At 43.4% G+C, this 13,864-nt stretch overlaps 2 protein-coding genes across 2 annotated transcripts; one reads left to right on the top strand and one right to left on the bottom strand.

The window, feature by feature from the left end:
* Window positions 1–2,592: 2,592 nt before the first annotated feature.
* Window positions 2,593–5,130, bottom strand: fosab (v-fos FBJ murine osteosarcoma viral oncogene homolog Ab). The gene is made up of 4 exons (XM_003455595.5): window positions 4,819–5,130; window positions 4,152–4,373; window positions 3,950–4,057; window positions 2,593–3,833 (listed from the first exon to the last, which is right to left on the bottom strand). Exons 1-4 carry the CDS (start codon window positions 4,948–4,950, stop codon window positions 3,159–3,161), a joined length of 1,137 nt encoding a protein of 378 aa, XP_003455643.1. The 5' UTR covers window positions 4,951–5,130; the 3' UTR covers window positions 2,593–3,158.
* A 3,857-nt stretch (window positions 5,131–8,987) lies between these two features.
* LOC100709467 (proto-oncogene c-Fos) lies at window positions 8,988–12,410 on the top strand. Its single transcript, XM_025898776.1, has 4 exons — window positions 8,988–9,365; window positions 9,910–10,125; window positions 10,723–10,830; window positions 11,034–12,410. Exons 1-4 carry the CDS (start codon window positions 9,237–9,239, stop codon window positions 11,754–11,756), a joined length of 1,176 nt encoding a protein of 391 aa, XP_025754561.1. The 5' UTR covers window positions 8,988–9,236; the 3' UTR covers window positions 11,757–12,410.
* The last annotated feature ends 1,454 nt before the right edge of the window (window positions 12,411–13,864 follow it).

Genomic DNA, 13,864 nt, shown 5'->3' with positions numbered 1-13,864 from the left:
TCATAAAAAAAAGGGCCTCAGGCGAACTCACAATAACTCAGACAAAGAGTTGTGTCAGGGCAAAATTGGATAAAACTGGGTGTGCTTAACATTGATCACTATAAGTGTTATTCTGAGTTAGCTATTGCTCTGTTACTCGTCCATGAGTGGCAGACTGATGTTTTGTAGTTTGTTAAAAGCTTTTACATCCCTTCTCAGCAGCAGAAAGCTATCAGGGGGACGGCTTTCTGTGAATACAAAGCCAAGCCAAGCTGAACTGTTGTCAGTGTGGCACGTAGGCGAACTCAGCTGTTTCATCATCACTGTGCTCACAATTACACCAAGGCAGGGATCTCTGTCTGTCTCCCTCCCTGCAATCCTCTCATCCTCATCATTGTCTCCCTTCCTCCTCCTTCTCCTCCTCCTCCTCTCTTTCTATCAGGCGTATGCTGCCTGGTTCCTCCCCTGGGTTGCAGCACCGACGCAGGTTGGCGTCACAGTGGTCTAATTTTACTGCTGTTGATGCTGATGTTAAAAGAAGCAATAGGCACCTGCTATTTCTGCAGCTACCCCATCTCCCCGAGCCGGCAAAAGGGGTATTAATAGACAGAGTTATTAGATGCCGCATGGTCGCACATGGAAGCTTTATTGAGGAAAAGAGGGGGGGTACTGCTGAAGAGTAAAGGAAAACAGATACTGAGAAATAGGCTGTTATGCAACAGCAGTACAAGGACAAAGCACGAAACCCTATAGAAGTCAGTCTCATAAAGAACACCATATTTTGCTACTTCAGTACTTTGAGTGATATTAAACTTGTTCCTCATTTGAAACCAGGAAGCAGAGCAGCAACAACTGCTGACATCTTGCGTGGCTTTACAAAAAAGGGTGTGACCACACTGGAAGGCCTCCAACGTCAGAGTTGGTTGGTTATTGTGCGACAGTAGTCTTCCACCAAGCCTGTCTTTTACACAGACGCACCACGCATTTCCTGTGTGAAGCCATTAGGCAACCTGCCTTTTGATGATTCTGCACATGATGAAATAGTGGTACAAGGTGAAATGAGCAAATGAGGTGAGAGAATGACATGCAGACAAGATGAGAAGGACGGGAGAGGTCTGATGACACAGTGAGGAGCGATAAAAGCCAAATAATTCGTCTGCAGAGATGCCAGTGGAAAAACAACACACATACAAAACACACCACCGAGATTTATCTGAAATGATCAATGATTACTGCGTAAGTGATGTATTTATTGCATTCATGGTCTCATGCGTAACATGAGGCAATAGATGCCCCCCCACCCCCCAGACCTTCAGTTTTAATTCATACTGCATAAACAAATTATGGGGGTAAGGGATTGGGGGGAGATTATACTAGATTATATGAAAATTTCATTTCTAGATCTTCCACATCAGGTATTTACATGTGACCTTTTTAACTAACAAATGACATTTGGATGCCATGCTGTCAAATCAGCATCCATCTTGGCACAGATGTGCTTCAACAAGATGCATATTTAGCATACAGCCACTTAAAATAAATAAATAAATAAAAATGAACCCTTATCGCTCATGCAGAAGTTCATTTAATAGGTCGACATTGCTGTCTGTGCCTTTATGAAGTATTTCTGAGGACTCGTCTTTTTCCTTTTTTTTTCTTCCTCGAATTATGCTGTAACTCGCACGTCTTTTGTTCTGTGGGAGGTGATATTTTGGCGAATCGGGGGCCTTCTGATGCAGGAGAATTAATTAAACCAGCGTATATTGTGGCTGAAAACGTCGCTTTCAGATCCTCTTGCGAGTTCCCTTGCACAACTACAGATCGCGTGCGTATGTCTGTGTGTGTGCGCGCGCACAGGGTTGGATGTGAGAAACGTGTCGCATCGGTTACGAAAGCAGTGTGCAGCAAGCCTTTTTCCTCTTTTTAGCAGAGATGTCGATGGTTAAATCGGCCCTCTATGAGACCGGCAGAGGGGAAAAAAGCCGAGAGAAGAGAGCGTATATCTGTTTTAGCGGAAAAAAAAAAGCGCTGACCGAGCTGCCCGGTTACTTTCTGTTGGCAGGCGGCAGCGAGCAGCAGACTCCTCGCAAAGCCCTATATTTGGGCACGGAAGTCCAGACGTCATCGCGCACGGCTTGCGATTAAAAAAATGGAAAGAACGCACTGACGTAAGAGCCCCTGACATAGTTAACCCTGGCAACAGGCGGAACAATAAATAGAGCAAGTGGAGGTGCAGGGAAAAAAGATGGCTATCCCTTATATAAGCTAATTTTAGCATTATTTTAATCATTTTTGAAAGCATTTTACTGGAAATGCTTTTAATTTACTACTCCTGAGAATATTCCCCTCTTTTATTTTTTCTTTTATTATTTTTCTCTTTCATCTTTTCTTTAATTATTTTTCCTTTGCCTCTCTTCCCCTAAACATGGGGCGAGGTTTCTTCCTGTTAAAAAGAGTTTTTCCTTCCCGCTGTCGCAAAGTCCTTGCCCCATGAGGTGACTGATGAATACACCTGAATTGAACTGAATAAATATGTAAATGCGTGTGTGTGTGTGTGTGTGTGTGTGTGTGGATATCATGAGAGGAAGCAACACACCCAGCCAGCACAGATGATTGAATTGAAATATCACTATCTTTTTATTTACATAACTTACAAACAACATTCTTCTTTACTATCTCTTTCTCTATTCCTCTATGTGTAAAAAAATAAATTTAATAAATTAAAAGGACTAATGTTTTCACAGAAAACTTCGGATAGACCACTCAGACCATGGTTAAGACAATGCACGTCTTTTTTTGTTTGTTTTTTTTCTTTTTAAAATTTCACAAACAGTTCACATATTAACTCTCACATTCCATTAACCAGAAAACAAACTGGATCAATAATAACTATTGCTCTGAACACACATCGATAAACAACAAGTTATGTTATCTAGCACCATATAAATCATATACGAACTCATATAACGACTAGGTGGTATTAGTTGAAACATGCGGGGAGGGGTTTTTTTGTTTTTGTTTTTTAAACTTGCTACATTGGTGTTATAGGCAAGTATAGATAAAGGCAGATAAAAATCATAAATAATTTAATATAAGTCTGTTCCATAGCCCTGTGATCGGCACATCTATGTAAGAAAGTGTGCTTTGATAGGAAGAATCATTGTTTCTTGTACAGTCTTTTAGAGGGCCAGCAGGGTGGGTGAGCTGAGGGAGTCGGAGGACTGCTCATTGCTGCTGCTTCCTCTCCTGTGGGCAACGCCGCAGGTGGGGAAGGTCTCTGCCTCTGGGAAGGTGAATACAAATGAAGACGTGAAGGTAGTGCAGGCTGGGGTGCAGGTTACTACAGGTGTGCACAGGGGCTCGAAGTCATTGGTATTAGCTGAGGTGTGAAGAGCCTCCCACTCCTGACCCGTGTAGAGGGAGCTGGACAGGTCGACCTCTGGCACCGACCGTGCCGTCTCCATCTCTGTCTTTGCCAGGAGATCCAGAGACTCCTCCAGGACAGAGGACTCCAGGTCTGACATCTTGACTGTGCTGCTAGAGACAGTGGCTGTGGAGAGGGCGGTGCTGGTGCTGGAGAAGATGGAGTTGGAGGTTGAGGTGAAGGTCGGCTGGCTGGAAGCGATAGCAGGTGTCTGAGAGACGGTGATCTGTGGCTGGGTGGACACTGCAGCGGAGTGGCAGGAATGGGTAGGAGAGAGGGAGGTCAGGGGGAAGTCCGTGCCCAGCTCAGAGGGGATTTTGCAAATGGGCTGGTGGGCAGCCAGAATGAACTCAAGCCTCTCCTTCTCCTTCAGCAGGTTGGCGATATCATTCTGCAAGTTGGATTTCTGGTCTTCCAGGATATCAGTTTCCTGTAAGAGAGAGAAATGGAGGAAGTTGCATCAGCTTGGCTGTTGGATAGCTCTGCTATTAGCTCTGACAATAAACACGTTTTAATGAGTGATGGTAAGTCTGATGGGATACTTACAGCTTGCAGAGTGTCTGTAAGCTCTCGCCTCCTGTTGCGGCATTTTGCTGCTGCCTGCTTATTCCTCTCTCTGCGAATCCTTCTCTTCTCTTCCTCCTCAGGTGTCATCTGCACATGATAGAAGGTAAAAGTTAGGACCCCTGCTCTTTAATAAACTTAGTCTATGACTATATATAACACTTCATGAACGAATGATAATTACCTGTTCCACTTTGCCTCTCTTGTTGTGAGCCCTGGACACTGCAGATTTCATGACTGCTCTTGAATATGCAGGGCTGGGGCTGGAGGTGTAAGGGTGAGCTCCGTGGGAAGGGGCCACTGAGGAGACCACAGGCTGGACCATCCACTGAAGATCTGGGCTCGTGGAAATGGCCGTGACTGTGGGGATGAAGGAGGCACTTGATGCTGTCAGGTCTGTGAAATCCTGGAGGAAATGAAATAAAAGAGAAGATCGTCAGGACGTTTAGTACATTATCAGGAGGGGTGGCAGCATTGCAAGATGTCTATGAATGAAGCACGGAGGGTCTATAAAAAGCTGGATGGTTTAAAAATATCCTTATGATGTCAGCTATGACGTTACACTCTCTCTATGGAGTTTCCAGGTGGATGAATGAAGCTTGCCTTGCACTGTTTGGTGCGCAGGTCAGAGTTATTTTTTAAAATATATATATACATATTTAAAAACAAAACTCAATGAGTGCTTTTCTTAATTTCCAGCCAGCCTTTTTCATTATTACCATTATTATTATCTGAAAACATCACTTTTAAGTTTTGTCAGTTTAATTTAGTAAACATCCAAATCTCCAACAGGTCCTTTCTGAGCTGAAATAGCGTGCTGTAAAAATTTAACAATGTTTAAGCGGACATACCTGAGACTGGGGAGATCCCATGCTGGAGTAAGATCCCGCTGGTGACGGGTAATATCCCAGAGTGTCCACGGACGGGGAAGCGGTGCTGCAGCGAGAGGAAGAGTCGCAATCCGCGTTGAAATTGAACATCATCGTTCCTTTTTTTCGAAAAAAAATTAAGCAGATAAGAAGATCCGGACAAACTCTACTAAGGACGAATGTAAACTTGAGGTCAGGATAGTCCTTTAGTGGGTTTGCGAGAAAACTCTTCAAGCGCTGTTCCCGATCAGTTCTCTTAGTCGCTGTTCTGCTACTCAAAGTTAGACTGCCAACTCTCCGAGCTGGGCCATTTATATACTGTCTGCTGACGTAAAGAGGGGTGTGCCGTGCACCCGACACCAGGAAGGAAAAAAAACACCAAAACACTGACTTAACAACGCGGTAATAACACCGACTTTTCCTCGCGCTCCATTTAAATTCAATACAGTTTGTTTGCACGAGTCACGAATGAGTCATTTACAGGTGATAAGTGACTATTTGAAATGTTTATTTCTAAAACTCGTCTTCAAGAAATGGAATATTCCGGAGCGGGATCCCCGATACGTAGGTATCCATATATGGTGCATCCTGTGAAGGAGGCGGGGCCTGATGGGAAATACACCGTGAGAGTGGCGGACAGCGGCATGACGTTATGTAAAACAACAAACAGAGATTGTTGTGAAAACTTAAAGAACTGAGATAACAGTGAGGAAAAGTGCGTCCTACACAGCAAGGACACAATTAAACATGCAAATGCGTCTGTGCTGAACAAAATGTACCAAACAAACACATGAAAAAAAAAAAAAAAATCTGTTTCTGTTTTTTTTAACCCCCTCCCCCAGCCGCGCACCTCCTTTTTTATTTTTATGTTTTTGAAATATAGAAACTCAGTTTTATCGTGCAAACTTTCGGCTTGTGGTGAAGCACTTTGTGATATTCATCTTGAAATTTGGCATATAAATAACATGTTATTTACGTACTCGCTAACTTCACTCACTGACTCACTTATCGGCTATTTTTAAAGTGTTTAATTTGATAAATGGTTACACACTTAATGCGAGACAATCCATACAATCACAGAAGGTCCGCATTTGCATGTGTAGGTCACGAAATACAAAGAATAATTAAAAATAAAGATAAGAATAAGCGAGAAAATGGTGGGTAATTAATTTTTACTTGATTCTGTGGTCTGTCCGTTTTCTAAAGTAAACCGACTTTTAATTTACTTATTTATTTAATTTTTGTATTCATGTATTTTTCTTACTTAATCCCAGATGCGTTTATATCCAGTAAGTTACAATGGAATTGTTTCATAGTCAGTCTAAAATATCTCTACATAAACGTTGCATGTCAGGACATGGGTGACATGTTCTCCACCCTCAGGTACTGTTTGTACCTTTCGCCTGCAATCCAGAACAGGGCGTGTTTAGCTGCAGAGCGAGCTGATAACTGGTTTTCTGTGTGTACGTTTCCTCGACGACAGGAGATGGGGAGGGGTGGCGGTTAATTGTAAAGGTCTTCCCCAAAGCCACTAGCAGAGGGAATCCTCAAGATTTACGTAAGAAGCTATGAAACGAATTCATGAAATGCAGGCTTAACGGTGAGCCAACATTGCGACTGCATTTGCTGTTTAATAACTGTTCGTTCTCTGACATCAGCACTTTTTTTTTTATTATCCTGTTCACTTGAGAAGTAGGTCTGTGGAACAAGCAGCATGACTTTCGTGCAATATTACCAAAGTCAGCAACATTTGCTGGTAGTTTTGTTCATGGTTTATTCTTAATAAAGGCGATACATTCATGATACATGAGTTTAATGAAACACAATTCATACTTTTCTTCTTCTTTTTTTCTCTCTCTCGTGAGTCTTCCGGGAATTCCCTTCTTTAACTAAACAAGCACAAAACAAGCACCATAAGCGCTCTCGACCCATTAAACAAACCATAAAGACTAAACAAAGGTGTCATTGTGTCAAAAGGCTCTAATTCAGGCTATAGGATTTTGCGCTTTCTTTCCCGCGCCAGTGTTTTGTTGAACATTCCTGGTTGTCATAGCGACGCCCAGCCCCTTTCGCGTCAGTGACGTCCATTTATTTTTTATTTTTTCATAGCAACGAAGATCGTGTCTAATCATGAGGAGGAGCCGCATCAACAGAGAAACACCAAACCGGCTTTTTCGGCATCGCCTGTGGAGACGGAACGTGCACATGAACACGTCATTAGCGGTTCCCGGAAACGTCGTCGGAGTGAGAGCTCTGAGTGTTTTCCCATCTCTGACAGTCCTCCCCTTTCCTCGGTGTCTGCGGGTCAACGGAATGGAACGGGACACCAAACAAGCCGTTTACCTTGAGCGGTGTTTGAGTTCTGTTTGAGTGGTTGGCATGAAGGTTGCTGACCTGCACTGTTTGAGTGACCTGGTTTTTGCTGGTGTTATTTCGTGTTGGACTGAGACTGGAATCGAAATAAAATTATAATAACAATAATAATAATAATAATAATGATAATAATGATAATAATAATGATAAAAAGAAAGAAAGAAAGAAAGAAAGAAAGGCAATTTCTAAAATAAAAACATATTTTTTATTGCTGTTTTTAAAAGTATTTAAAGTTAAATACTATCTAAATGCTATCTAATACCTGAAGTTATTTCTTTTTTTCTTTTTTTTTTATCGCTGCTCTTTGGCTCCTCAAAGGAGAACAGTTCACTAAAATGACCGTGAACTTGGATGCCAGTGGATCTAAAAATAAATTCTACAGTCTTTGCGCATTCACGCTCAAGTTGCTTTGAAGAAAACGACTGTTAGAGCTGTGCTGAGAGGTGAGTATTGTTCGACCTTTGAACTTCTTTTTGTCCCAGGCCGCTCAAAACGACCACCAATAGTGATGTGCCGGTAAATAGGGCCCAAGGCGGGGGGTTGCCACTGCCGGGAAGTACCCGGGAGCGCAGAGCAAACAGGGGGGAGCTTCTCACTCTATCCAGCGCTTATCCCTTTCACTTGGATGGGTTCGTGAGGTCACATGAAACCTAAATATAGCCCAATCCGGCCCGCAAGCTCTTGTTATGGGAGCAGAATTAGGTTATGCGGGAACATCAATTAAAGCCCGGGCTTTAATTGGTGCCGATAAACTGCATTACCGTCTGTGAGAAAGTAAGTCACGTTGTTCCTGTCTAGAAATTATGTCAGTCACTGGCCTTCTTGAATTCTCCGATTCCCTCATGAGTCTGTTTTGCACATCTGCGGCTGCACCTAATTGCCACCCTTATATGGAAAGGTGGGTCAAATCCTTCGCATCCTCAAACTAACGCCTGTGCGGGCATTCTTGGCGCAGCTGATGACGCTGATATCAGGTACAGCACAGGGTCAATCTCTGAGAGCTTGTTTTACTTTCTTTTTGCGGCAGCGAGTGAGTGGGCCACACACAGCCCGGCAGCGTCCGTCTGCGCGCTATCCTTCCTATCCTTGTGCCACAGCACCCCCCCATCCCCCCACCCCTCCCGGAAATACCATATATGGCTCGACCGGTCCATTCGGCGATTGGCTGCTTGGCTTCAGCGACAGTTCTGTTGCTGGAGCTCTATTCATATGTAGAGACAGGTGAAAGGCAATGTGATACGTGAATGACACTTAATTATGACGGCTTATAAATAATCAGGCAGTGTGCTGGAAGTGTGCTGTGAAATAATTAAATTAATGCCGGATTTTATTATGTGTCTATAAATAGATGATGGAACATTAGTGCATAATCATTGTTCTAATGTGGACAGTTTGGAGGAGAAAGAACCGGGGAAGCACCACACTGGCTATTTTAAAACCATTTATTAATGAAGCCTATTACACTGCCTCCACTTTCCTTCTAATGCATTGAGAGCTCGTGTTACCGTAAATGCCCAGAAGCATTAAACAAAGGCTAAATGTCGAGAACATATGAGGGCATGACGGGAACATATAGCCTGTGATGCAGATGCTGCATACATGAAGTGACGTAGTTCATTCATGGCGGTGGGCACCTTTTGGAGGGAGGGGTGCCATTTTCTATGTGCTCACTTTAAAAAAAAAAACATTTGAGTTCTGATAATAAGCTGAAATAAAACAGTGGGCTAGTGTTGATTTTTACGCACTTCAATGATTTGATTGTTGAACTGTAAAAAAACCCATCTGCTAGCCCCTTTCTCCTGTCACTTCTCCCTCGGTGAAATGGTTCGGTCTCACCACACAGATTTCATTCATAAAATTCCAGCTCACTATAAAAGGCGGGCCTCTCCACTATGTGCACAGTTATGAACCTGGCAAATGGAATATAGGCGTCCGGGACATCCGTTTTCTGTCTAGCACAGACTGACTGTTCAGTCTCTTATGCGGTGATTTAATTTTATTTTGAATTTTTATTTTTTAATGAAACCATGCATCCAGACTCCAGCACTGAGTTCGACTTATCGTCCAGCTGTAGCACAGCATCGCCTGGCGGGGACACCCCTGGGTGCAGTCAGCATCCTCCTGACTCGCTTTCATCATCAGTGGACAGCACCAAGGTAGAGCCGGATCTCTTCATTACACACACAAAAACCTGATCACAAAGCGTAATCTTGTGTTTGACGCATGCGGGTGATACTGCATTCCTCAAATTCTTCACATTTTTATGAAGTCATTTTCATGCACTGCATTTCCCCTAGCAGGATTACTATCCCGTGTTGGAAAAATGACTAGAAAAACATGCGTATCTCTGTAGAAAATCCCTAAAAAACAAACAAACAAACAAAAACAGCGCAATGATATTATTATTTAAATAAAACTGTTTGTAATGCTGTCTGCTTCACAGTCTTCGTTGCAACCTTTTTTTTTATCTATCATAAAAACTGATGAGGATGTGACACGATATGACACGCGGCTGGTTCTGAGGTGTTTACAGAGAGCAGATTTTTTTTGTCTTCTTTGACATTCCTTGGACAAATGATTGATGTAACATTTAAACATTGCTAAAGGTCAGCCAATAACGTGGTCGCCCATTCATCAGATACGCTAAATTAGTATTTTACTGCATGCATATGCATGTCTGTCTGATGTGGGTTTTTCCAGGATACTGAGACCAGTGCAGCAGCCTCCTTTGTTCCGACTGTGACTGCAATCTCAACATCGCCAGAACTAAAGTGGATTGTGCAGCCTACAGTCATCACATCTGCCTCTCCGTCGCCCTGCCGTGCAAAGCCCAAAACTCATGCAGCGACCCAGTCGTCTTCCCGGCCAGGTGCAAACAAGGCGAGAGCCAGCAACAGGAAAGGGCCGAAAGAGCAGGTAAAGAGAAGAGAGGGGTGGGCGGTGATGCTGATGTGTCAATCAACCAGTCAATCAATCAGTCAGTACATCGAGCAATCGAGCACTCTGTCTTGATCCCCACATCATCCCCAACGACCTCCTTTCCACTCATTAAGCTTAATGTGAAAACTGAGATATCGCGATATTTTAACCGGGACACCAAAAGGGGACGCAATTAACTGCTTTTTTCCTTTCCCTGTCGTGGGGAAATAAAGTGTTCGCGGATTGATCTGAATAGTTTACTGCGGGGAGTCAGTCATAAGCCGATTTGATCATGTTTAATCGGCGAAGAGCGGTTACTTTGGCGGGGGTAACGAGCTCAGTCTTGTTTATGTGCGGGATAGGAAATTGCATGCAATGCGCGTTCACGTGACTGGCTAGACCGTGCCAGTGGTGCAGCATTTTAACGCCTGAACTGAGAGTCTTCACCGACCACATCAGCATTCACTGCATAGGAGATTTTTTTTCTCTCTCTCACTTTGGCACAAGAAACGGTGTTTAAGAGCCAACTGCCGACATGGCAAGACTTAGTGGGATGAGCGTTTAAATTAATGGGCTATTTCTGATTGATTTTAGCCTTCCAAAGAGGAGGAGGAAAGGAGGAGGATCAGGAGGGAGAGGAACAAAATTGCGGCAGCCAAGTGTCGTAACAGGCGGAGGGAGCTGATAGAGACCCTTCAAGCTGTAAGTAATGCTTTGTTAAATCATTATAAAGGATTCATTCTCACAGTATATGTATGCTTCCAAAGATGAATAATATCTCAGTTCACAACAGCGAAGCAGAGCAGCAGAGTCACAAAGGATTGGGGGGGGTTTTTGTTTTGTTTAGGGGTTTTTTGTGCTTTGCTCATGCTCTTTTCTTTTTTCTTTCTCCCTCTTTCCCTCAGGAAACTGATACTTTAGAAGAAGAAAAGTCCACCCTGGAGACAGAGATTGCCAACCTGCTGAAGGAGAAAGAGAGACTAGAGCATGTCTTAGCTTCCCACCAACTGTCCTGCAAACTCTCCTCAGATGATGACGCCAATGGTGATGATGATGAGGGGGATGATAAGGAAGATGATGTTGAGACAATGCTGCAGGATCCACCGGACTCCCCGCAGCTGCTTTCCATTTTAGAGAATGGAAAAACCCCAGAGAGCAGCACAGCTGGAGAAGCCCATATTGGTCAAGACATGAGCAGTGTCCCTTGCATCCCTGCTGCAGCCATCTTGGGAAACTCCAACATCCTCCTGTGTTCCAGCGCAGAAGAGGAGGCTCTGGAGGAACTGAAAGGAGATGACTTGGATGACTTGGTACCCAGCATACAGATGGAAGTGACGCCTGAGACCGCCGCATCTGTCCCTGACATACTACAGAGTACTGACCTGAGTGGGCCCTTCTGCCTCTCAGACTGGGAAACCCTGTACAAGTCCGTGGCAAGCGACCTTGAGTCTCTGAGCACCCCAGTCATGTCTTCCAGTCCCACTTGTAGCAATTACCGCACAGTGTTTTCCTTCAATCACTCCGAGATTGATTCCCTGGCTGACGGCTCCGAGTGCCTCAAAGGCAGCCTCGGCGCATCCGAGTTAATGAAAGATAGTCTTAACTCGCCCACACTCCTGGCCTTGTGAATGCAAAGAAGTTATGCAACAATACTGTATTCTAACCAGCCAGCAAGCTCCAGTCGCTCTCAAATAACCTTTTGTAGTGTGAGTTTCGATGTCGTGCATATACCTGAAAATCAGAGATTGTGTAGACGCAGTGTTTTTCTGTGACTGTAAACACGGTTGAGTTCTTCCATGCTGTTGCTGCAGTTGTCTGAGATGAGACCTTGTGCTAGTAAAATGCATGCAAATACAAGTCATCTGTAATCCAAGAAGAGATGGTATTGTGTTGTTTAAAAAAAAGCTCTGCGTGTGGTCTGAAACTAGATCCTGCCGAGTAGCTTAATATATGTGTAACACTGTTTTTGACAAAGCTGTGTTGTAACAAGTGAATTATAGAAGGATACTAATATGTAAGTGTAACATCTTGCTGTAAGGTGCCCCCCCCCCCGCCTCCAGACCTGAACTGACATTTCCTTTTACATTTGTTTTCCGTGAAAAACAAGATCATGCCATGTATTTTATTGAGATGTATTTTATGACATAGTTTATTTTTTTACTTATGAAAATATAGAGATGCAAAAAAATCAACATCAAACAAACAAAATCAGAAACAAAAGAAAACTAGAAACTAGATATTGATAAAATATGCTGGAAATAAAATACCACAACTGCAATTAATGCTGTGCTGCTGTTGTTATTGATTCAGGAGCATTCATATGAATAGATAGTCTCCACCACAGCCTTGCTTAGTTGGTGACTTTACATGAAGTTCCTCGGCAGATGAAGAAATCATGAGATGCCTTAGAAATGTGCTGGGAGGGGGACGAAGAAAAGCTGAACACCTTCAATGCAAACTTCATCTGTGATATAACTGTGCTTTAAACCCAGTTTAAATATGAGTCTGACCTACCAAACACTCACTAAAACGTCAGAAGAAGAAAAAGCCTGAATTTAAGGGCGGTATTAATGATGTTCTCGTCTCAGTATCAATCCATAAAGATGGCATTGCGGCTATTTCTGGCTTCGGGATTACATAAAGGAGACGCGTCGTGGACGGAGACGTGTTTGAATTGAGTGGGAAGCAGCGCAAACAGCAGGTTAATTATTTATTCACAGCCTGCTCTCTGCTCCACTATTGTCACGGTCAAGGGAATCCGAGCGCACACACGGCAGCGCAATGCGTGCTGTTCGTGACGTCAGCACGCGATTGCCGTTTCGTTTTAGTTCCTTTGACCATATTTGGGTAGTTGCAGTTGTTGTGTATCCATAGCAACGGGTGTTAAATTTCGGAGCTGGAGAAAAAACGATCCAGAGGAGAGCGCGAGCCTCATTAAAGACCAAGTTTCTCATCAATTTCGGAGCGGGTGGTCACGTGACTGACGATAAGCAGTGCAGTCGGTAATTTAGCGGTGCCGAGGCATTTCTCGGAACAGCAAACGAAGGGTTTAACGAGGGATAAACCGGCTGGGGTTTGTTCTTCAAGGAGAAGATAGTGTTTCAAGCTTGCAGTAACCACGTTCTTCCCAGAGGATTACTTTTTATCCTTTTTTTACTCATAACGCAGTCCTTTGCAACAAAGCACACGGCTTGCATGTCATGCCTTAAAAGTGAACGGTGCAGTTCTTCTTTTCATCAGTAGGGGTGGCTACAGCGCGAGCAACAGCAGAGCAGAGAACTTTTCATGTAATGAGGGGTGCAGGGCTTTCACTTCCCCTTTGAATACCTCAGTTGTTACATTTGCACAAACAGACCTAACCAAATCGAGTTGTTCATCTTTAGAAGTTATCAGTGATACTTAGGAAAGCATGCGATCTGTCTGTTATATAAGATAAGATAAGGTGACCTTTATTTGTCCCACACGTGGGAAATTTGTTATTAGGGTTATCTTATTAATATTATGTTATCTTATATTTAAGTCCTCTTACTGTAATCGACGCAGCTCAGTTTTAGTGTATTTGCTAGAGTATTTGTGGATTTGAAGGGACTCAGTTTACAGCATGCATATTTGGTTGACTGGTAAATCTAAGCAGGCCACAGGTGTGGATGTGAGAGTGCAGCACATCTGGAAAGTATTCGCGGTGCTTCACTTGTTTCACATTTTGTCGTGTTGCAGCCTTATTTAAAATTGATTC

Source organism: Oreochromis niloticus, linkage group LG15 (assembly GCF_001858045.2).
Source record: "Oreochromis niloticus isolate F11D_XX linkage group LG15, O_niloticus_UMD_NMBU, whole genome shotgun sequence".
Lineage (NCBI taxonomy): Eukaryota > Metazoa > Chordata > Actinopteri > Cichliformes > Cichlidae > Oreochromis > Oreochromis niloticus.
The sequence above is the reverse complement of the archived record's forward strand: the minus strand, read 5'-3'. Positions and strand labels throughout refer to the sequence as shown.

Bases quoted from the DNA above. Each gene is read 5' to 3' on its own strand.
- LOC100709467 (XM_025898776.1), top strand. From the start codon at position 9,237: ATGCATCCAGACTCCAGCACTGAGTTCGACTTATCGTCCAGCTGTAGC. The intron at 9,366-9,909 runs GTAGAGCCGGAT...GGGTTTTTCCAG, and splicing joins CATCAGTGGACAGCACCAAG to GATACTGAGACCAGTGCAGC. The intron at 10,126-10,722 runs GTAAAGAGAAGA...GATTGATTTTAG, and splicing joins GGAAAGGGCCGAAAGAGCAG to CCTTCCAAAGAGGAGGAGGA.
- fosab (XM_003455595.5), bottom strand. From the start codon at position 4,950: ATGATGTTCAATTTCAACGCGGATTGCGACTCTTCCTCTCGCTGCAGC. The intron at 4,058-4,151 runs GTAATTATCATT...TATCATGTGCAG, and splicing joins AGAGAGGCAAAGTGGAACAG to ATGACACCTGAGGAGGAAGA. The intron at 3,834-3,949 runs GTAAGTATCCCA...TCTCTCTTACAG, and splicing joins TTACAGACACTCTGCAAGCT to GAAACTGATATCCTGGAAGA.